General features: G+C 43.6%; 1 protein-coding gene across 1 annotated transcript in view; it reads right to left on the bottom strand.

Annotated features, from left to right (window-relative positions):
* ADGRB1 (adhesion G protein-coupled receptor B1) overlaps positions 1-24,834 on the bottom strand; it is a gene marked incomplete at its 5' end in the record, with an annotated part of 259,043 nt that overhangs the window by 93,656 nt on the left and 140,553 nt on the right. Inside the window, 2 exons of the mRNA XM_083379962.1 lie at positions 16,749-16,792; positions 19,896-19,998. Of these exons, the coding sequence (XP_083236088.1) occupies positions 16,749-16,792; positions 19,896-19,998 (147 nt within the window). The remainder of the gene's footprint in view (positions 1-16,748; positions 16,793-19,895; positions 19,999-24,834) is intronic.

The following is a 24,834-nucleotide window of genomic DNA, read 5'->3' on the forward strand; positions in this document are numbered from 1 at the left end:
CACCCAACGCGTGGCTTTCCACGTTCTCACGCACGCCCCGGGGAGCAGCTGTTTCCACACCTACCGTCGTGCCATATTCGGTGGGCGGTTTCACACCCAACAGAGGGGGAAAAAATCTGGATTTGTGGCTGGCTGGTTGTGAAAAGCGAACCACGGCTTCCACCAAACACGTGCGTGTCCCATTCGCACCTTCCGGTCTCCGGAGCGTGCAACTTTCCAGTAGGGAAAGTCATTGGAGACTTTCGTTTGGATGGGGCAGGTCTCGCTGGGGTGTCATCAATTGGCAACCATCCGTTTAGCGACCGTTTGAAGTTACGACGGCACTGGGAAAAAATGACTCACGGCCGTTGTTCGCCCTGCTGACTGCTGCGGCTTCCCCGCAGTCACGTATTTACGACAGTCGCAGCCTCCCCGGGGGAATCACGTGATCCCCTTTGGCGACCTTCTGACAAGCAAAGGTATTGGGGGAACACAGATTCACTTTAACGACCGTGTTGCTCATTTAACACCTGTCGTGATTCGCTTAACAACGGTGGCAAGAAAGCTTGTAAAATTACAGCAAAGCGTGCCTAACAAATGTCTCACTTAACAACTGTGGCAAGAAAAGACGTAAAATGAGACTTAATGAATGTCTCAGTTAGCAACAGAAACTTCAGTCTTAATTGTGTATCGTAAGTCGAGGACTACCGACACAACGGTCAGTTGTCTAAGACAAGGGAGAAAAGCTTCTCTCTGGATTATATTTCCTTGACAAAGTAACTCCCCTTAAATTGCATGTTTTAAAAACTATTTTTTAAGCAATTATCAATTGCTTTGCTAAATCCTCCTCATCCTCATCCTCCTCCTCCTCCTCTTCAACGCATATATCATTCTAGTTCTGGATTTTCCCAAATCATGTCATTTAATACAAGCACTTCTATATGCAGGTAATCCTTGACTTGTGGCCACAAGTGAAGCCCAAAATTCCTGTTCTGAAGTGAGACCTGCCTCATTTTACGACCTTTCTTGCCTCAGTTGTTAAGTGAACCACTGCGGCTGATAGGTTAGTCACCCGGTGATTAAGTGAATTTGGTTTCCCCCACTGACTTTGCTCATCAGGAGGTCGCAAAAGGGGATCATGTAACCCCAGGACACCGCAACCGTCATGTATGTGAGTCAGCTGCCAGGTGTCCAAATTAGGATTATGTAATCCTAGGGATGCTGCAATTGTCTTGGGACACAGTGACGGTCATTAGAATGGAATGGAATGGAATGGAATGGAGTAGGGTAGGGTAGGGTAGGGTAGAGTAGAGTAGAATAGAATAGAATAGAATAGAATAGAATAGAATAGAATAGAATAGAATAGAATAGAATAGAATAGAATAGAATAGAATAGAATAGAATAGAATAGAATAGAATAGAATAGAATAGAATAGAATAGAAAATATGGAATAAATAGAATAGAACAGAACAGAACAGAATAGAATAGAATTACAGAATAGAATAGAATAGAATAGAATAGAATAGAATAGAATAGAATAGAATAGAATAGAATAGAATAGAATAGAATAGAATAGAATAGAATAGAAAATATGGAATAAATAGAATAGAAAAGAACAGAACAGAATAGAATAGAATAGAATTACAGAATAGAATAGAATAGAATAGAATAGAATAGAATAGAATAGAATAGAATAGAATAGAATAATAGAATAGAATAGAATAGAATAGAATAGAATAGAATAGAATAGAATAGAATAGAAAATATGGAATAAATAGAATAGAATAGAACAGAACAGAATAGAATAGAATTACAGAATAGAATAGAGTAGAGTAGAGTAGAGTAGAGTAGAGTAGAGTAGAGTAGAGTAGAAAATAGTACAGAATAGAAAATAGAATGGAATGGAATGGATCAGAAAAGAACAGAACAGAACAGAATAGAATAGAATAGAATAGAAATAAGGAATAGAAGAGAAGAGAAATAAGGAATAGAAGAGAATAGAACACAACAGAACAGAATAGAATAGAATAGAATAGATTGTAGAATGGAGTAGAGTAGAGTAGAGTAGAGTAGAGTAGAGTAGAGTAGAGTAGAGTAGAGTAGAGTAGAGTAGAGTAGAGTAGGGTAGGGTAGAATAGAATAGAATAGAATAGAATAGAATAGAATAGAATAGAATAGAATAGAATAGAAAATATGGAATGGAATAAATGGAATGGAATAGAAAAGAGTGGAATGGAATGGAATGGAATAACTTTATTGTCACTTTAAATGTACACTAATCAGCATACATTAAAATAAAATTCCGTTGCCTTCAGCCCTCAAAGGGTAACCACCTCCAATATACGCTACGTGAACACGAGAAAAGATGTGTATACCTAGTCCAACTCCCACCCACCCCCCTTGCTCAAGCAGAAGACCCTCTACCATTCCGGACAAGTGGCGGAACCATTATAAGTCACTTTTTTTTCAGCGCCGTTGCAACTTCAAACGGTCACTAAACAGACAACTGTAAGTTGAGGACAATCTGGAAAAAGGAAATGGATAAAAGGTAGGGCTGGTCTCAGGCTCCCAATCCTACGGGCAAACTTTGAATTAAAAGCCTCCCGCCACCTTCCACAGCACCAACCGTGCGTCTGTGTCCTGTTTGTTTTCTGGAAGGGTTTTAAGGCTTCCATTGGTGGGTTTAGAATTTAGAACAGAATAGGAGCTGGAAGGGACCTCGGAGGTCTTCTAGTCCAGCCCCCTGCTCAAGCAAGGGACCATAGGTCATTCCAGACAACTGACTGTCCGTTCCCTCCTTAAAAACCTCCATTGATGGAGTATCCACAACGTCTGGTGGCAGGCTGTTCCGCTGGTTGATTGTCCTCACTGTTAGGAAGTTTCTCTTTAATTCCAGATCGCTTCTCTCCCTGATTAGTTTCCATTGTCCTGCCTTCTGGTGCTTTGGAGAATAGCTTGACACACACACACACACACACACCGTTCTTTGTGGCAGCCCCTCAGAAATAGGAAGGCTGCTATCATGTCCCCCCTGGTCCTTCTTTCCATTAGACTAAAGGTAAAGGTTCCCTCGCACATGCGTGCTAGTCGTTTCCGACTCTAGGGGCCGGTGCTCATCTCCGTTTCAAAGCCGAAGAGCCAGCGCTTGTCCGAGGACGTCTCCGTGGTCATGTGGTCATGTGGCCGGCATGACTAGATGCCAAAGGCGCACGGAACGCTGTTACCTTCCCACCGTAGTGGTCCCTATTTTTCTACTTGCATTTTTACGTGCTTTCGAACTGCTAGGTTGGCAGAAGCTGGGACGAGTAACAGGCGCTCACTCTGTTACGCGGCACTCGGGATTCGACCCGCCAAACTGCCGACCTTCTGATCGACAAGCTCAGCATCCTAACCCACTGAGCCACCGCGTCCCTTTCCATTAGACTAGACATACCCAATTCCTGCATCCATTCCTCATATGCTGTCCCACCTTTTTGCATTAGTCCATGTACAATTCCTTCCCTCCCAGTTCCTCCCCTGTAACAAGTGCCCTGCAAGGTAGGTGGGCTTAAAAAGCGACTCAACATTCTTCCAGACCAACTGTTGGTCTTCGAGCTGAATTTCTCAGGTCCTCGTCCGAGACTTCAACCACTAGACTGCGCTGTCCGAATTCAGTGGACGGGCTGTGAGGCAGGGGTCTCCTGAGGGTATGGTCACACAAGTCAGGAGGGGATCTGTGATTTAACCAGTGCAATGGTCAGCCTAGGGCAGGAAGAGGAGGAAGAAGAGATGGAGGAGGGGAAGGGTGGGGAGCAGAAGAGGGGAGGGGAAGCAAGAGAGGAGATGTATGGATGAGAGGAAGGAAGGAAGGAAGGAAGGAAGGAAGGAAGGAAGGAAGGAAGGAAGGAAGGAAGGAAGGAAGGAAGGAAGGAAGAGATAGAGAGAAGGAAGGAAGGAAGGAAGGAAGGAAGGAAGGAAGGAAGGAAGGAAGGAAGGAAGGAAGGAAGGAAGGGATAGAGAGAAGGAAGGAAGGAAGGAAGGAAGGAAGGAAGGAAAGAAAGAAAGAAAGAAAAGAAAGAAAGAAAGAAAGAAAGAAGAAAGAAAGAAAGAAAGAAAGAAAGAAGATAATATAGAGAGAAGGAAGGAAGGAAGGAAGGAAGGAAAGAAAGAAAGAAGATAATATAGAGAGAAGGAAGGAAGGAAGGAAGGAAGGAAGGAAGGAAGAGATAGAGAGAAGGAAGGAAGGAAGGAAGGAAGGAAGGAAAGAAAGAAAGAAAGAAAGAAAGAAGGAAAGAAAGAAAGAAGATAATATAGAGAGAAGGAAGGAAGGAAGGAAGGAAGGAAGGAAGGAAGGAAGGAAGGAAGGAAGGAAGGAAGGAAGGAAGGAAGGAAATGGGTGGCTGAATGGACGAATGGATAGAAGATAGGGAGAAGGGAGGGGGGAGAGGAAGGAAGGAATGTAGTTCTCTAAGTTTGGCTGTTTCTTTGCAGACATTTCATGACCCAATCAGTGTTAGCGAATGTGAGGTACTCCCTACTTATACTGTAGACCTGTTTATAGATACGCAGTGACAATTCCTTAATCTCACAACACATGAATGAACTAAACCAGAGTTTTAACTGGGAAACTGAGCGTCCTATCCCAAGTTAAATCCAAAAAACATAAGAGAATTCCCGGAAGCTTGCCGTTCAGACAAAGGAGCCGTCATCAGACACACGGAGATATACAACATTTACCCACCATTCAAAGGAAACAATAAAAAGCTAAGAAGGAAGCAAAAAGATCAGAAGACTTTTTTTCCCCCAGCACCGAACCCCCAGATAAGCAAGGATTAACACCAGACAAACAATCAAGCAGAAAACAATACCCTAACCAAGGAACACCAAGGAGTTAACCATATCTCATTGACATATAGTAGCTGGGCAAACTACTATACATAAACGGAGAGCAATCCCACACTTTTGATAATGTTCCTTAGTTGGGTAATGAAACATTCACAAGCAAACCGCCAGGGAACACCAAGGACTCCACAGCTTGAGTCCACATGCACACATCCTTGTTCTTCCCCAACAGCTTTCCTTCCATCAATCAGAAGAGAGCTGGAAGGGACCTTGGAGGTCATCTAGTCCAACCCCCCCATGCTCAGGCAGGAGACCCTATATACCATTTCAGACAAGTGGCTGTCCAGTCTCTTCTTAAAAACCTCCAGTGATGGAGGACCCACAACTTCTGCAGGCAACTTCTGTTCTACTGATTAATTGTCCTGTCAGGAAATTTCTTCCTTAGTTCTAGGTTGGACCTCTCTTTCTTTAGTTTCCATCTGTTGCTTCTTGTCCTGCCTTCAGGCGCTTTGGAGAATAGGTTGACCCACCCACCCACCCCCACCCTTCTTTGAGGCAGCCCCACAAATATTGGGACAGTGCTAACATGTCACCCCTAGTCCTTCTTTTCTCTAGTCTAGCCAACCCCCCCGCCACCCCCATCCTTCAACCAAGCTTCCTATGTTTTAGTCTCCAGGCCTTCAATCGTCTTAGTTGCTCTTCTCTGCACTTTTTCCCCCTGAAGTCTCAACATCTATTTTATAGCCTTGGTGGAGCAGAGGGCTGATGCCTCCTTAAGTAACACCAGCTGCCTGCAATTAGTGCAGGTTCGAGTCCCGCCAGGCTCAAGGTTGACTCAGCCTTCCATCCTTCCCAGGTAGGTAAAATGAGGAGCCAGATTGTTGGGGGCAATTAAGCTGACTTTGTAATAATGCCGCTTGGGGTGTGTGTGTGAAAGCCCTAATAAGCAGGCATATACATAGAATGAAGGCTACTGCTAAGCTTGTAAGCCGCCCTGAGTCTTCGGAGAAGGGCAGGAGATAAATGGAAAAAAAATAAAAATAAATAAATAAAATAAAAATAATGTGATGACCAAGAATGGATGCAGGGCTCCAGGTGTGTGGTCCTTACTCGTCCCAACCATTCCCATGCCTTCTGATAAACAACCTTGATTTATAAACAATCCTCAGCTGCTTTCGGCTTTCCCGTCTGGTTCATTGCCTTCTCAACTCCTGCTGCTTGTGAGCAGAAACCAACCATCACTCAGAGCCCCAATGGCACCAGGTGCAATCTCTCTCCTCCGCCGTTGAGGATCATCGTGGCTCAAAGCTGATGGCATCCAGCTGTTCCCAGGTGTTCCACCCTCCCCACCATCAAGTGTGTGTTTGGGGGGGACTGATTGCTGCTTTTGGCCCGTGCTACAACCTGGGGTTGTGTTCTGACGCCAGACCAGAATGAGAAGATGGGGGTGAAATGTTTTATTTATTATGAAATTTACGGAGAAAATTTATGCGGTCACCCAACTCACTCACGGCGGACTCTAGCTAGCTTACTGAAATAAAACACCAAGACTCTGATTCTTGGTGACAAGAATCAGACCAACTGCTTGATGATCTCCACTCTCTCTCTCTCTCTCTCTCTCTCTCTCTCTCTCTCTCTCTCTCTCTCTCTCTCTCCCTCTCCCTCTCATTCTCTCTCTCTCTCTCTCTCTCTCTCTCTCTCTCTCATTCTCTCTCCCACTCATTCTCAATCAAACCAACTACTTGATGGGCTCCATATCAACCTGGGGTCCTCAGGCCCCTTGGCAGAACCAGGTCCTCAGGGCCTTTTACAAGAGTGTCAAATTGGGGGTCCATAGTATCTCTGCAGGGATGATGTTCCACAGAAAGGGAGCCACCACGGAGAAGGCCCTTCTTCTTGGTCCCCACCAGATGGGCCTCCTTAACAAGAGAGGGGACCCATAACATCTCCTGCCTTCCCATTCTGGTGAGTAAGGTAGACGTAACTGGGAATACATAGTCCTTCAAATAATCTGGGCCCAGACCATGTAGGGCTTTAGAGGGGACAACCAAGACCTTGAATTGGACCCAGATGCAAATCAGAATCGATGCAGAGAGATGACCCGTGTGCAAATCTAGGCTGGGTCAAAAACCAGGTGGACCAACACATTTTGAACCAACTGAAGCTTGCAGATTCTTTTCAAAAGTAGCCTCACGTAGATCCTGTTGCATTGTTTTGCACATCACCACGGGGCATCAGTGAGGCCTCTGGCAGATGTGTGGCTACACAACACTGGTGAGAAGTTGTTGGGTAGGTAACAAAAATCTGCAGGGAGGATGTTCACTGCGTCCCATTCATTTAATTCAGCCCGATATCCTGTTGGGTTCTCCCCTGCTCTTATACCTGGCCTCTGAGTTCAAAATTAAAGCAGGTTTCAAAAGGAACTGGGGTCAGCGGAGATCATTGGCGGGGGGGGAGAAATAGCATGGGTTTTTCGTTTTTTTTATTCCCACTTTTCTCCCTCCCTCCCTTTCCGTTTTTTTCATTCTCTCTCTTATTCTTTCTCTTGCTCTCCTTCTCTGTCCCTCCTTCTTTTTCTCTTGCTCTCATTTCTCATCTCATTCTCTTTCATTCTCTCTTATTCAATTTCTCTCTCTCATTCTTTCTCTCATCCTTCCCCTCATTGTCTCTCTCTCTCTCATTTTCTCTCACACCTTCTCTCTCTCATTCTCTTTCTCACTCACACATTCACTGTTTCATTCTCTCTCTCATTCTGTTTTTCCCCTCATTCTTTCTCTTTCTCTCCCTCTCCCTCACATTTTCTCTCACCCCTTCTCTCTCTCTTTATCTCTCACATTCAATTTTTCATTCTCTCTCATTCTGACTCTCTCTCTCTCATTCTTTCTCTTTCTCTCCCTCTCCCTCACATTTTCTCTCACCCCTTCTCTCTCTTTATCTCTCACATTCAATTTTTCATTCTCTCTCATTCTGACTCTCTCTCATTCTTTCTCTTTCTCTCTCTCTCCCTCACATTTTCTCTCTCATCTCTCTCTTTCCCATTCTCTCTCTTTCTCTCTCACATACTTTTTCATTCTCTCTTTCATTCTTCCTCTCGTTGTCTCTCTCTTTCATTTTCTCTCACCTTGTCTCTCTCATTCTCTTTCTCACTCACACATTCACTGTTTCATTCTCTCTCTCATTCTGTTTCCCCCCTCAATCTTTTTCTTTCTCTCCTTCTCCCTCACATTTTCTCAACCATTCTCTCTCTATCTCTCACATTCAATTTTTCATTCTCTCTCATTCTGACTCTCTCTCTCATTCTTTCTCTCTTTCTCTCTCTCTCCCTCACATTTTCTCTCACCCCTTTTCTCTCTCTTTATCTCTCACATTCAATTTTTCATTCTCTCTCATTCTGACTCTCTCTCTCTCATTCTTTCTCTCTCTCTCCCTCACATTTTCTCTCTCATCTCTCTCTTTCCCATTCTCTCTTTCTCTCTCACACACGTTTTCATTCTCTCTCTCTCTCACACACACACTTTTTCATTCTCTCTCTCTCTCTCATTTAAAATTCCCCCCCTTGCTGGCTGACCTTCTTTTCTAAATCTTTTTTAGCTCCCGATATCTCAACCCATCTAGCCCCAGGGATGACACACATCTTCCGAAGCAGCCATAAGCTCTGCCTTCTCCCTCAACAAGCAATTAAGTAACATTAATAAGCAATTTGTATGCATTTGTGTCAGAAGACCCCTGCCTGCTGGCAATTTCTCTTTCGACCCCTTCTAGACAAACGTACCGCGCTCTGGGCCGAGTTGCTTTAGAATCAGAGCCCAGCTTAGCAAACGGTTTGCAAACAAAGGGAAATAATACTTAAAAGCGGAGACCAAAAAAGCATTCGGCGGCCCATTGATGGCTCTGCATTCCGGTAATTGGCAGAGAAGGAACAAAAAAAGAAGAAGGGTGAAATCCACCTTAGTGGGGAATGAGATCTGGCAATTGACACCCTCCCTTCTGGGCTTCATCAATCAGGATCAAAAGGAGATAATACACACACACACACACACACACACACACACACACACACACACACACGGTGCTTATCTCCATATGGATGGCCTGCAAAACCCACATCAAGTGCCGGGCAGGGGTTCCAGAAATACGGGCTGAGGTCCCATTTAGCAGGAGGACATTTCTCATTAAAAGGAGAAGGAGAGCAAAAATAACATTTGTTCCACTTTCTGGGGGAAACACACAAGGAAAAGTTGGCCTCCCTAGTTCCCTAAAGCAGGAAGGGAGTGGGGGGGTTCCAAACTTGGTGACTTTAAGATGCCTGGACTTCAACTCCCAAAATTCCCCAGCCAGCATGGGAATTTTCTTTCTTTCTTTCTTTCTTTCTTTCTTTCTTTCTTTCTTTCTTTCTTTCTTTCTTTCTTTCTTTCTTTTTCCTTCCTTCCTTCCTTCCTTCCTTCCTTCCTTCCTTCCTTCCTTCCTTCCTTTCTTTCTTTCTTTCTTTCTTTCTTTCTTTCTTTCTTTCTTTCTTTCTTTCTTTCTTTCTTCTCTCTTCTCCCTCTTTCTGGTTTCTATCTTATCACATCAGAGAGGACCCAGATTGTTGGGGGCAATTCAGCTGACTTTGTAATAATGCCGCTTGGGTGTGTGTGTGTGAAAGCCCTAATAAGCAGGCATATACATAGAATGAAGGCTACTGCTAAGCTTGTAAGCCGCCCTGAGTCTTCGGAGAAGGGTGGGATATAAATGGAATTAAAATAAAAATAAAAAAATAAAATAAAAAAGAGAAGACTGTGCAGAGTTTAGCTCCTGTAAAGAATCAGATAAAGCAGATGGGGTTTAGTCTTGCAATAAGGAGTGGTGGAAAGTTGCAACCCTCAAAAATCTGTTTCATTTTGACTCCGGCAAGGCCGTGGGAAGATCAGCAATGAATTGTAAACATTTCTTTAAAAAAAAAATCTGCCAAACAGATCTGCCAGATTTGGAGGGAATGAAGAACTCATTAACATTTCCTTACACATTTATAATAACTAGTGGTGTGTTTTTTTTCCTTCCCCAGATATAATTTAACCTTTTAAAATTTCAGACCAGCCATGCAAGTTTCAGGTTGTGGAATCCACACCTCCACCAACCACACCTCCACGCTAGCAGTTGAAAGGGATAAAAGTATTATTCAGAAATTTCTAATCAGTCTAAAGGTTGAAGCAGAAGCCAACTGAAGATCAGAAATAATATTTTATCTAAGTATTGACCGGTGCAAATGTGAAAAGCAGAAGTTACAAATTGGAAGAGGAAATACTGCAACAACTATAGGAGACGGACTGTGGTAACAGAAAATTAGATGGTGAAAGGAGAGGATATTTATTTATTTATTTATTTATTTATTTATTTATTTATTTATTTATTTATTTATTTATTTATTTATTAGATTTATATACCGCCCTTCTCCCGTATGGACAAAGGGGCTTCCTGGAACACAGGAAGGAGAGTGGTTTTAGGCAGTCCGGAAAGTTTATCGGATGATTAGGGAAGGGGCGTTGAGTGTGATAGGGGAGGGGGAATCTGCGTTGGGGATAGAATATAAAAATGTGTCAAACAGCTCTGTAAGGTGTGGCTGAACTCCTGTGTGTGTTTCAGTCCGCCAAGCCTTTGCAAACACTTCTTTTGAAATAAAAAAACTTTGTTGCTGGAATTCCAAGTGAGTTTGTTTTGTTTTGGATCTTGAGCCACGTTCCAAACTCAGTGATGATGTGACCTAGTTGGGTCGTGAAATGTCTGCAAGCAGACAACCAAGCTCAGAGATCCCAAGGAGCCCACAGTCCTCCTCCTCCTCCTCCTCCTCCTCCTTTCTGCAAACCCCACTTTCTTCTACCACTGATGATGTTACCTGGTTGTGTATTGAAACACCTGCGAGAAAAGAGCCAAACCCAGAGAGCACCAAGGATATCACAGTCAAAAACATTAACCCGACCTCAGTAAGCCCGGATTTCATACCAGCATTAGAGATAAATTCCGTGGAGAAATAGGCAATTACAGTTTCTCCTTTACACCTTCCCATTCAAACTCCAAAGAGTGCTTTGTCGTTCTTTTCAACCGCGAATCTTGGCTTGTAAGGAGGCTGCCTCCGGCCTCCCGAACAGACGCGAAAGAACGCTTCGCCAGCCCGACCAACGCCAAATCTTGGCTTGTACTTTCTTCCCACCACCTTCCCAACCACGGGGCGGAAGTACAGAGGATCTGACAACCTTATGGCAATTTTCTGAACTGACTAGCATTCAGGGTGTGTGGTTGTCTCCTCCTTCGTCCTCTGCCCCTGGATGTCTTGGAGGCATCTCATTGGGGATTCAGGACGGGTGGTCTTCTCCGTTTTTTTGTTTGTTTTTAATTACAGGAATTCCCCTCTCGTTTTTTCTATCCCCCTTTCCTGGCTCTCCCTCCTCACAACTCTTTTTCCTCCCCCTGCCCCCCGGCCCGTAGAGTCGATTAAACTTTCAGGACTGGAGCATTGAAGAGCCTCATGTGATCGGTAAGCATGGCAACCTGCAAAGAGGCCCCTTTGGCTGGGACACAACTGTGGCCAAACACAATTGGGAAAGGGGATCCCTCTGAATGGACTCAACAAGGCCAACACACAGATGGGCAAACTCTCCTTGGAAGGAGGGGGAGTGAGAGGGGTGAAAGGTAGTGGGGGGTGGGGTGGGGGTCAAAGCAGAGATGTGGGAGCTGAAAGCCATCTCCTCCTCCTTCTTTCCTTCCTCCTCCTCCTCCTCCTCCATTCTTCCTCTTCTCCTCCTCCTCCACCTCCACCTCCTCTTCTTCCTCCTCCTCCTCTTCCTCTCCTCCACGACCCCTCCTCCACCACCACCTCCTCCTCCTCCTCCTCCTCCTCTTCCTCTCCTCCTCCTCCTCCACCTCCTCTTCTTCCTCCTCCTCCTCTTCCTCTCCTCCACTACCCCTCCTCCTCCACCTCCTCCTCCTCCACCTCCTCTTCTTCCTCCTCCTCCACCTCCTCTTCTTCCTCCTCCTCCTCCTCTCCTCCACTACCCCTCCTCCTCCACCACCACCTCCTCCTCCTCTTCCTCTCCTCCTCCTCCACTACCCCACCTTCTCCTCCACCTCATCTTCCTCCTCCTCCTTTTTCTCTCCTCCTCCTCCACTACCACCACCACCACTCCTCCTCTTCCACTACCCCTCCTCCTCCTCCACCACCACCACCTCTTCCTCCTCCTCCTCCTCCTTGGAACAGTAACCCATAGGCCATGCCCAAGCCAGCCAGTTAGCTCTCCTCTGGCATTGTGAGCAATTCACAGCATGAAAAAGGATAAATAGGAAAGAGGGGGAGGTGCGGGGTTGTGTGTGTGTGTTTCTCCCTTCTGAGATTTAGAAAGGAGAAATTGTAGACAGGCAGGCTTGGCTGCCACCCGGAGGTCCACCCTCTTCTCTTTTATCCAGCATCCCCACCACATCTTCTGCGTGCTTTCAAAAAATGGATCCTTGGTGGGTTGGCTCATGCTGCATATCCCCTCAGAAACTTCCCAAAGCAGTTGGACACCTCTCGTATGCAAAGCTGGCTTACCTCAACCTTTCAAAGCTGAAAGCTAACTATAAAGGCCGGCTAGCTGCCAAACACCCCAAATAGCACGTAGCTATGGGAGATCCAGCCATCGGAAATTCAAATCCTTTTTTTTTGTATTTTGTTGCCATTTTCAACAGAGGCTAAGCACTGGGTCAAGTATCTTGGGCTTAGAGAAAGGTAAAGGTTGGTCTCTAAGCTTAGCCAGTCTGTTCTGTGGTCAAGGCTAAACCATGTGATGAATGATGGAGGGACGTGAGTGGTTATGTCTAGTCTAGTCTAATGAAGAGAACGGCTAGAGGTGAGATGATAGAAGAGCAACAAAGATGATGAGGGGGCTGGAGGCTAAAACATATAAAGAACGGTTGCTGGAGTTGGGTATGTCTAGCTAAGTGATCAAGGCGAGAAGCAACCTGGAATTAAGGAGAAACTTCCTGGCAGTGAGGACAATCAACCAGTGGAACAGACGTTGTGGGTGTTCCATCACTGGAGGTTTTTGAGAAGAGACTGGACAATCACCTGTCAGAGATGGTATAGGTTCTCCTGCTTGAGCAGGAGGCTGGACTGGAAGACCTCTAAGGTCCCTTCCAGATTCTATTCTATTCTATTCTATTCTATTCTATTCTATTCTATTCTATTCTATTCTATTCTATTCTATTCTATTCTATTCTATTCTATTCTATTCTATTCTATTCTATTCTATTCTATTCTATTCTATTCTTCTTCCATTTCATTCTATTCTATTCTATTCTATTCTATTCTATTCTATTCTATTCTATTCTATTCTATTCTATTCTATTCTATTTCTATTTCTATTTCTATTTCTTTCCGTTCCATTCCGTTCCGTTCCGTTCCGTTCTGTTCTGTTATGTTCTGTTCTGTTCTACTCTACTCTAAAAGGTAAAGGTAAAGGTAAAGGTTCCCCCACACATGCGTGCTAGTCGTTTCCAACTCTAGGGCCGGTGCTCATCTCCGTTTCAAAGCCGAAGAGCCAGCGCTTGTCCGAGGACGTCTCCGTGGTCATGTGGCCGGCATGACTAGACAGCAAAGGTGCACGCAACGCTGTTACCTTCCCACCGGAGTGGTCCCTATTTTTCTACTTGCACTTTTACGTGCTTTTGAACTGCTAGGTTGGTAGAAGCTGGGACAAGTAACGGGCGCTCATTCTGTTGCACTGTACTCGGGATTCGACCCGCCAAACTGCCGACCTTCTGATCGACAAGCTCACCGTCCTAACCCACTGAGCCACCACGTCCCTTACTCTATTCTATTCTATTCTATTCTATTCTATTCTATTCTATTCTATTCTATTCTATTCTATTCTATTCTATTCTATTCTATTCTATTCTATTCTATTCTATTCTATTCTATTCTATTCTATTCTTTCCTCTATTCTATTCTATTCTATTCTATTCTATTCTATTCTATTCTATTCTATTCTAATGAAGAGAAGGACTAAGGGGTGATATGATAGTAGTTTTCCATTATTTCAGAGGCCGCCAGAAAAGGCGAGGGGGTCAACCTGTTCTCCAAAGCACCAGAGGGCAAGACAACAAGTAAAAGATGGAAACTGATCAAGGAGCGATCCTAACTAGAATTAATTAATTCTGTTACTCTTTAATTAAACAGTGGCAGGGGCTTGCCTCCAGAAGTTGTGGGTGCTCCATTACTGGAGACTTTTAAGAAGAGACTGGACAACCATTTGTCTGGAATGGTATAGGGTCTCCTGCCTGATCAGGGGGCTGGACTAGAAGACCTCCAAGGTCCTGTTCAACTTTATTATTCTATGTTCTGTGTTCTAATGGGACTGGATATGTCAGACTAAACCTAATGTTAAAATAAAGAATATATTTTATCGAGTACTCCTGCACGTTCGTCTTCATAACGCTCAAACAATCAAACAAGTCTTCCGAAGCTTCTATACAAGAAGAAACATGTTTTAGAAGAGGACTAATGAAGGAAAAGGAGACCACCATGTAATCATCTTCAGGGGCGTTGGAAATCAGTCTATGAAATTACTTCTTTCATAGCGTCTAGCAAGTAGAGAACATAGTTATATATCCTCCTCACCATCCACACCAGCAAAACTCAACAACCACACATGGTGTTGTTGTTTTTTCCCCCATTACAGATCAGAGTTGGTTCCTTTGCCACACTCAGCTCAAGGGTAAACATTGGGACACGATTGAGAAGAACTAACCATTCAGGCCGACCGGATTTGTTAAATCAAAAGAAAAAAGAGAGAGAGAGAAAAAGAAGGCCATAGTAACTATGCAGCTTAAGTATCCATCTAAATGCAGATGAGCTTATGAGGGAGATGTGTCCTCTCTACCCATATATTAACATGTGTGCACACCCATGCAAATCAAGCAGATCACATTCCACGTATGAAATCAGCGGCACGGCGTCTGCAATTTTAGCCGCATCTTTTGCTGAACGTCAACGCCGGACCAGCTTCGTAGACTCTCTTAAAAATTATTCAGTTTGGAAGCCTCACTCTCTAAAAGGAAACAGCCACAAAAGTTGTGGAACATTTTGTTTTTTTTTTCCTGATCTAGGTTCGTAACGAAGAAGCCCTTCTGCGGGTTTGGCCTAATGCATTTCCTCGACTGTGCTAAAGAAAATTAGCAGATTTACTTCCGAACATCTGTATTCACATTTTCCTATTTTTTTTTGCATGTTATTGCATTAATGAAGGATGGAAGCTTTGCTGATGTGTCTGTGTTTATTATTATTTTTTTCCAACTTAAGTCATTTTGCGTTCCAAAATCCTGAGAAATGCTTGGATAGGAATTTTGCTTTGTTTTCTTTTGGTATTTTTGCAAACACATCTATCCCATAATACCATGTTTTCCCCAAAATAAGACCAGGTCTTATATTAAGTTTTGCTCCAGAAAATAATCAGGGCTTATTTTCTAGTTAGGGTTTATATTTGGGGAATATGTGTGGCCAGAATCTGAAAATAACATTTAACACAGCACAGTAGTTTAACAAAGAGAAGGGCGAGGGGTGATATGATAGCAGTCTTCCAATATCTCAGGGGCTGCCCCAAAGAAGAGGGAGTCAAGCTATTCTCCAGAGCGCCCGAAGGCAGGACAAGAAGCAACAGATGGAAACTAGTCAAGGAGAGAAGCAACCTGGAACTAAGGAGAAACTTCCTGACAGTTAGAACAACTAACCAGTGGAACAACCTGCCTCCAGAAGCTGTGAACTGGAAGTTTTTAAGAAGAGACTGGACAACCATTTATCTGAAATGGTATGGGGTTTCCTGCCTGAGCAGGGGGTTGGAGTAGATGACCTCCAACGTCCCTTCCATATTATTATTATTATTGATATTATTATTATAGCATTACTTAAGCAGAATGCTCCAGTTGAGATCTGCATATGTGGGACTGATTAGAGTAGATTGCAGGGGTGACACCGAAATACAACTTCATCGTATTTTATCTATATCTTAAATTATTGCATTCTATTCCAATTTCATTTTAGACTGTATTCTATCCCAATTTCATTTCATTTTATTCCAATTTCGTTTAAAATTGTATTTTATCAAATTCCATTTTAATTTGCTTTTATCAAATTTTAGTAATAATTTGTTTCTGGAACTTTGCACTTTGATGTGGCCCAAGGGCTAATCAATATAGTAGTAGTAGTAGTAGTAGTAGTAGTAGTAGTAGTAATTTAATTAATTATTATTATTAATTACAGATCGCCATTTGGAACACAACACGCCAGATATCACAGTTGTAGAGAACCGAAGCGTACAGTTGATTGATATCGCTGTACCAGGAGATGCCAGAGTCGAAGAAAAAGAACTGGAAAAAATTACGAAATACCGTGACCTGGCCATTGAAATTGCGCGATTGTGGATGAAATGTGTAACAGTGATACCCATTATCATCGCGGCACTGGGAACTATGTCCAAAATCTTTGCAAAATACATCAAGAAATTCCAGCTTCCTGCAATAACTCCAGCAAAGCTACAAAAAAAACTGCGCTACTCGGAACATCTTACATTTTAAGGAGACACCTGGTTGATTCCTAGGATGCTGGCAGCAACCCGTGTCAACCATTAATGCCAGTCAGTTTGAGTGTTCAGTTGACTGAGTTTCATGTTTTATGAATAAAAGTTTAACAACAACAACAACAACAACAACAACAACAACAACAACAATAATAATAATAATAATAATAATAATAATAATAATAATAATAATATTGCAGGAACTAGGAACTATCCCTCAAAAACAATAGGGGGTGGAACAGAACTCTGAAGACCAGCTTCCATTTCCTCCAAACACAGCCCTTGCCAGCCACCCCAGAAAATGACATTTGCACTTTTTTTATTTTGCTTTGTCAATCAAAAACAAACAAACCCACTTGACTTACACATCAGCTTCATCCCAGACAATGCAGGTTTGGTTTGTGGTTCCCTGTTCGGAGAGAAAAGGAGACCAATAAATAAATAAATAAATCAGTGTGCAATTTCCAGAGAGATGCTCACACCGATGAGGAACAATGCCTATCCTTAATGCATGTTTGTGGATGTGTGTGTCTCCTCCTAAAACAAAAAACCAAAAAAAACAAAACCCTACATTTTGACATCTCCTTCTGACTAAATTCAGGGTGGGATCTGTCAGCTTCTACACCAGGAGAAACACAGTTAGGAGTCCCTTCTAGGTTGGCAGCACACGAGCTGGGATGCTCTGCTCAAATGAAAAATAGACATTATTTATGGATTCTAGGCCACCATAAAGACTGTGGCTTCCTCTTGCTTTTAAAAAGTTACCTATCTAGGATAGGCAAACGGAAAATCTGCGGTAGGCGTTTACTTGAGATCAGCACTATTGTAGAGAGACCAGGGAAGCCATAGAAGATCATATTTGTAGCTCACGGTTCAGCTCCTTTGTGCTCCCTGAGCTTGGTTATTTTCTTGCAGACGTTTCGTGACCCAGCTAGGTAAGGTCCTCAATGCTAGTAGGGAGTGAGGTTTGCAGAGACGAGAAGGAGGAGGAGGAGGAGGAGGAAGAGAAAGAGAAAGAGAAGGAGAAGGAAGGAGAAGGAATAGAAGGAGAAGGAGAAGGAAGGAGAAGGAGAAAGGAGGAGGAGGAGGAGGAGGAGGAGGAGGAGGAAGAGAAGGAGAAGGAGAAGGAGAAGGAAGGAGAAGGAAGGAGAAGGAAGGAGAAGGAAGGAGAAGGAAGGAGAAGGAGGAGGAGGAAGAGAAGGAGAAGGAGAAGGAGAAGGAAGGAGGAGGAGGAGGAGGAGGAAGAGAAGGAGAAGGAGAAGGAAGGAGAAGGAGAAGGAAGGAGAAGGAGAAAGGAGGAGGAGGAGGAGGAGGAGGAGGAGGAGGAGGAAGAGAAGGAGAAGGAGAAGGAGAAGGAAGGAGAAGGAGAAGGAAGGAGAAGGAAGGAGAAGGAGGAGGAGGAAGAGAAGGAGAAGGAGAAGGAGAAGGAGAAGGAAGGAGAAGGAGAAGGAAGGAGAAAGAAGGAGAAGGAAGAGAAGGAGAAAGGAGGAGGAGGAGGAGGAGAAGGAAGAGAAGGAAAAGGAAAAGGAGAAGGAGAAGGAAGGAGAAGAAAGAGAAGGAGAAAGAAGGAAGAGGAGGAAGAGAAGGAGAAGGAGAAGAAGGAGAAGGAGAAGGAATGAGAAGGAAGAGAAGGAGAAGGAGAAAGAAGGAGAAGGAGGAGAAGGAGAAAGAGAAGGAGGAAGAGAAGGAGAAGGAAGGAGAAGGAAGAGAAGGAAAAGGAAGAGAAGGAGAAAGAGAAAGAGAAGGAGGAGGAGGAGGAGAGGAGGAGGAGGAGGAAGAGAAGGAGAAGAAGGAGAAGGAGAAGAAAGGAGAAGGGAAGGAGAAGGAGAAAGAGAAGGAGGAAGAGAAGGAGAAGGAGGAGGAGGAGAAGAAGTGTGAGTTTCTTGGTGCTCCTTGAGCTTGATTATTTTCTTGTAGATATTTCATTCACCCAACTAGGTAGCATCATCAGAGCTAGAAGGGAGTGGGGTTTGTGGGGAGGAGGAAGAGGAGGAGGAGGAGGAGGGCTGTGGGTCTTCCATACTCTCTGAGCTTGGTGGTTTTCCTGCAGACAATTCATTCACCAACTAGGTAGCCTCATCAGTGCACTTACCGTAGTCCTCGTAGCTGGATAACGAACCGTCTGCAAGAAAACCACCAAGCTCAGAGAGCACCAAGGACCCTAGAGCTGAGAAGTTTGAGCCCATGTGTTCCCTTTCTTCTCATGTTTCTTTCCACTGTGGCCTCGGGTGGGGTGGGGGCACTGAAGGAGGTTCCCAAGAAGGTCCCATAGAGATGGAAGACATTGTCTCTGGGCCAACGGTAGGAAAAGAGACTTTAGCCTTCAGCCAAGGTTGATGCAGAGATGAAAACTAAGACCCTCAAACTGGAAAGAAGATCCACACTCTTTTCTTGGACACACTCGGGAAGTGGCTGGTTGACTACTGCTTCTTCAAGACCGGCATTTGAATCCTCCACCTAGCACCAAATTTCTTGGTGTTCACTTGCAAGAGAATCTCACTTGGTCCCTCAACACCTGTTCCATAACCAGGAAGGCCCACCAGCATCTTTACTTTCTGAGGAAACTGAGGGAGGTCACAGCTTCCACCACACATCCTCACAATCTTCTACAGAGGGACTATCGAGAGCACCCTGAGCAGTTGCATTACTGCCTGGTTTGGAAACTGCACTGTTTCGGATCGCAAAAACCCTACAGCGAATAATGAGGATGGCAGAGAAGACCGTCGTGGTTGCTCTTCCCTCTGTCATGGGTATTTACGTTGCATCCGTAAAGCCAGAAACATTGTGGCTGATTACACACAACCCTCATACACACTTTTTACTCTTTTGCCATCTGGAAAGAGGTACAGGAGCAATTTGGGCTCGGACATCCAGATTGTGTAACAGTTTCTTCCTACAAGCCATTAGAATTCTCAACACAAAGAAATTGGAACTATAAATACTTGTATTTGTGGTTTTGTTTAAGTTTTTAGTTTAGAGTTATGTGTAGTTGTGTTCTGTTCTTTTTTTTTGATTCGTGTCGTCTGATGTAGCACCTTGGTCCTGGGGAAACGTTGTTTCATTTCACTGTGTTGTTGTTGTTAGTTGCGAAGTCGTGTCCGACCCATCGCGACCCTATGGACAACGTTCCTCCAGGCCTTCCTGTCCTCTACCATCTGTATATTGTTGAAATGACAATAAAGTCTACTACTACTACTACTACTACTACTACTAGCCTGGCATGGTCTCCACCCAAGTGCTAACCAGGAATATCTCTACATAGCCTCCAAGATCAGCCAAAGTCAACTTAATGCTGCCATTGATGTTCATCACAATTAAAACCTTCCACAAAATTATTATTTTTTTTTATTTTCTTCTTAACTTAGCATGGAAGTCACAGAATTACAAGATATCGTAATCATTTCGTGATCTTTGTGATCAGCAAAATTTCCAACCGGGAGAAAAAATAATCCTTTTGTTCTAAGTTCTATTCCTCCTCAAAATCCCTCCCATCTAAGTGAGGAATGACTTACATTATACAAATGGGAGAATTCAATTTCCATCAGGGCCACAAGGGATTGAGGTTCTGGCTTCACCGTCACAGAGATGATGCGTGAATTGAGTACTGTGGCATTCCTGGAGAGAAGGATAGAAAATAGATAAGTAATGGAAGATGGAAGAGTATTCGGAGAGGTCAACAGACGAACAGTTCCTTCAAAGAATTTATAGCTCCCTTTTCCAAGAAGGACTAGGGGGTGATACTGTTTCAATATGCAAGAGGTGACACAAAGAAAAGGGAGGTCAACCCATTCTCCAAATCACCTGAGGGCATGAAAAGAAGCAATGGATGGACACCATTGCTCCAGGATGGTGTGGGGTCCTCTGTTTGAGCAGGAGGTTGGACTAGAAGACCTCCAATGTCCCTTCCAACTCTGTTATTTTGTTATTCATATTCTTAAACTAATCAAGGAGAGAAGCAACCTAGAACTAAGGAGAAATTTCCTGACAGTGAGAGCAATTAATCAATTGTCTCCAGAGGTTGTGGGTGCTCCATCACTAGAGGCTTTTAAGAACAGATACTCAAGTAGGAAACCCTATCCCATTTCAGACAAATGGCTGTCCAAACTCTTCTTAAAAACTTCCAGTGTTGGACCATTCACCACTTCTGGAGGCAGGTTGTTCCACTGATTAATTGTTGTAACTGTCAGGAAATTCCTCTTTAATTCCAGGTTGCTTCTCTCCTTGATGAGTTTCCAACCATTGCTTCTTGTCTTGCCTTCAGGCACTTTGGAGAATAGCTTGACTCCCTCTTATTTGGGGCAGACCCTGAGATACTGGATCACTGCTATCATGTCCCCCCTTGTCCTTCTCTTCATTAAACTAGACATACCCAATTCCAGCAACCGTTCCTTATATGTTTTAGCCTCCAGTCCCCTGATCATCTTTGTTGCTCTTCTCTGCCCTTTTTCTAGAGTCTCAAGAACTGTTTTATATCGTGGTGACAAAAACTGGATATTTTGGAATATGTTACTGTTACTGGAATGTATTAGTACTAAAAATTGGATCAAAATACTATCACAATGTGCTGTTTACATTTTCCCCAATTGTGTGCTGATTTTTAAACTATGCCTACACATGCTGGGCAAAAGTAGATAAGGAATGTGTATATTATTATTATTTTAATACCATCACTCTCATTTAATACCATTGCTATCATTAATTTAAGATCATCACTCTGCAGCTCTCTTGGAGGCCATTAAGAAGAAAGATTCACACTTATGAAATGCCTTATAAATTGGATTTCTGAGACTCCCCCATGGCTAGCTTTTAAGAAATCCTTAAAGATCACAATTAGTAACCTGAAATCGCATTCTGTGCTGGTTTTCGGGATTTTTTTTTAAAATCATTTTTAAAGAGGGAAAAAAATAAAATTAAAAATAAAGCAAAGGTGTAGTATCAGTAAATCGGCAACGACGTTGTACGGAAAGTGTTCAGTCTGTTGTTGGTGAAGAATTAATCATAAAAAAACAAAATACATCTTTTTTAAGAGTAAAGTGGGTTTTTTGGAAAGGAGGAGGAGGAGGAGGAGGAGGAGGAGGAGGAGGAGGAGGAGGAGGAGGAGGAGGAGGAGGAGGAAGACTGTGGGGTTCTTGGTGCTTTCTGAGCTTGGTTGTTTTCTGGCAAACATTTCATGACCCAACTAGGTAACATTATCAATGCTAGAAGGGAGTGGGGTTTGGCAGGAGGAGGAAGAGGAGAAGGGGAAGGAGAAGGAGAAGGAGAAGGAGAAGGAGAAGGAGAAGGAGAAGGAGAAGGAGAAGGAGAAGGAGATGGAGAAGAAGGAAGAAGGAAGAAGGAAGAAGGAGAAGATTCTGGGGAATTTTAACTGGAGACTATTAACTTTTAACACTGTTACCATCCTCATCTTCATTATTAATTCTGATGCTGCAGGTTGCCTTGATGGGATAGCTGTCAGTCAAAGCAACTTAGAGGTTATGTAACCAAAGAAAGACACTAAAATTCTAGGCACATTCCAAAATTAATGTCTGGTGCAAACAGCTTGGTCGAAGTCTCCAGGATGCATGCCTCAGAAATGAACATTTCGTCACGTTGTGTGTTCATTCCTGACCAAAAACGGGGACAAGTCCGTGTGGTGGCACTCAGTTTGAGCTGGCTCTTGTGGAGTTCATGCTCCAATGTTCTCCATCTCAGCTTGTCTCCAATGTAGCTCATCCAGTGACATGCCAAGATGTCATTTTGTCCCTCACACTTGTCGGCTTTTTGCTTCACTCTGTTTTTTTATACGGACCATCAGCTGCCCACACCACGTAACCAAAGTATGTTCATTTCTGCTGTCATTTCCAAGGACCAGACAGCCTTGATTGACTCAGAACTCAATAACTCGTTGTTCCTGCAGTCCATGGGATAGGTGGCCCTCAACATGCAAGCACAGCTGAGCCCAAACATTATAAGCAAGACATTTTGTAGGAGAGTTTTGCCCCATTTTATTTATTTATTTATTTATTTATTTATTTATTTATTTATTTATTTATTTATTTATTTATTTATTTATTTATTTATTTATTTATTTATTTATTTATTATTTTGATTTATATACCACCCTATTCCCGTAGGACTCAGGGTGGTTTACAAGGCAGTTAAAATCATACCATACAAAATTTAGAAGATTTAAAACAGTTAATTAAAACAATTAATTGAATTTAGAGCCCAAAATTTAAAAAGAATTAAAACATTTAAGACCCAATTAAAACCCCTCAGTCTAGGCCCGACAGCTCAAAGAGCCAAGTTTTCAGGTCCCGGCGGAATGAGCGGAGGTCGGAGGCAGTCCTAAGTTCGATCGGAAGTTGGTTCCATAGGGCAGGCGCGTCCACAGAGAAGGCCCTCTCTCTGGGAGTCACCCGCCGGCAATCCTTCACTGGCGGTACCCTAAGAAGGCCATCCCTGAGGGAGCGTACAGGACGATGGGATGTTGATTCCTGTCACAGTTCTTAAGTGCAGTTGTTAATTTAGTAACAAGGTTGTTTTAAGTCAATCTGGCTTCCCCATGGTGACACCACACTTAGAATACTGTGTCCAGTTTTGGTCACCATGATACAAAACGTTGTTGAGACCCTGGAAAGTGTGCAGAGAAGCTCAACAAAGATGATAAAGGGTCAGGTCACTAAATGGTGTGGTGATCAGTTGTGGGAGGCTACGGTGTATCTAGGGCAGGGGTCTTCAAACTTGGCCCTTTTATGACTTGTGGACTGAGGAATTCTGGGAGTTGAAGTCCACCAGTCATAAAAGGGCCAAGTTTGAAGACTCCTGGTCTGGATCCAAGTCCGCAGGTTCATCAAAATGGCTGACTGAGGAATTCTGGGAGTTGAAGTCCACAAGTCATCAAAGGGCCAAGTTTGAAGACCCCTGGTCTGGATCCAAGTCCGCAGGTTCATCAAAATGGCTGACTGAGGAATTCTGGGAGTTGAAGTCCACCAGTCATAAAAGGACCAAGTTTGAAGACCCCTGGTCTGGATCCAAGTCCACAGGTTCATCAAAATGGCTGACTAAGGAATTCTGGGAGTTGAAGTCCACAAGTCATAAAAGGGCCAAGTTTGAAGACCCCTGGTCTGGATCCAAGTCTGCAGGTTCATCAAAATAGCCGACTGAGGAATTCTGGGAGTTGAAGTCCACAAGTCATCAAAGGGCCAGGTTTGAAGACCCCTGATCTAGGGTATCAAAGGAAATCATTAGGAGGGACATGACAGGTGTCTTCCACTACTTGAGGGGCTGTCCCCAAGAAGAAGGGATTGACTTATTCTCTAGGGCACCTGATGGGAGGACAGGTAGTAATGGTTGGAAGCTTGTTCAAATGAGATCCAGTATAGATGTAAGGAGAAAGTTTCTGCCAGTGAGGGCAATCAATCAATAGAAGAGCTTGTCTTGAGCAGCGGGTTGGACTAGAAGACCTCCAGGGTCCCTTCCAAGCCCATAATGCTGTGTGTCAATGGTGCTAACATCGGATGTTCTTGACATGACATGACACTATGTTTCAATGAATTTAGAAGCTAGTCAGAAGGTTGCAAAATCGGATCCCGTGACCCTGGGACACTGCCACCATCATGAAAACGAACCAGTTGCCTAGCACCTATATTCTGATCACGTGACCATGGAGATGCTGCAATGGTTGTAAGGGTGAAAAACGGTTGTAAGTCCCTTTTCCGGTGTTGTTGTAACTCCAAAGGGTCACTAGATGAACTGTTGTAAGTCAAGGATAACACATAGTCGTAATAACCATCTACCAACCTAAAATTCCACTTTAACTAGTCATTAGCTCTCTCTTATGCTATCCCAATGTCTAGCTTTCATACCTGAAGTTGCTGCTGAAAATACGATTGGTTAACTGTTATGGAAATCTTAATAAAATAACAGAGCTGGAAGGGACCTTGGAAGTCATCTAGTCCAACCCCCTGCTCAGGCAGGAAACCTATATCATATCAGACAAATGGTTGTCCAGTCTCTTCTTAAAAACTTCCAGTGTTGGAGCATCCACAGCTTCTGGAGGCAGGTTGTTCCACTGGTTAATTGTTCTCACTGTCAGGAAGTTTCTCCTTAGTTCCAGGTTGCTTCTCTCCTTGATTAGTCTCCATCCGTTGCTTCTTCTCCTGCCTTCAGGTGCTTTGGAGAATAGCTTGACTCCCTCTTCTTTGGGGCAGCCCCTGAGATATAGGAAGGCTGCTATCATGTCCCTCTTAATCCTATTCTTTATTAAACTGGACATACCCAGTTCCTGCAACCATTCCTGATATGTTTTAGCCTCTAGTCCCCTGATCATCTCTGTTGCTCTTCTCTGCACTCTTTCTAGAGTCTCTTCACCTTTTTTACATTGTGGTGACCAAAACTGGATGCAGGATTCCAAGTTTGGTTCTTACCAAGGCTTTATATCCTCATTTCATTGCAGAACGACCCACTTCA

Source organism: Vipera ursinii, assembly GCF_947247035.1.
Source record: "Vipera ursinii genome assembly, contig: SUPER_3_unloc_1, whole genome shotgun sequence".
Taxonomy (NCBI): domain Eukaryota; kingdom Metazoa; phylum Chordata; class Lepidosauria; order Squamata; family Viperidae; genus Vipera; species Vipera ursinii.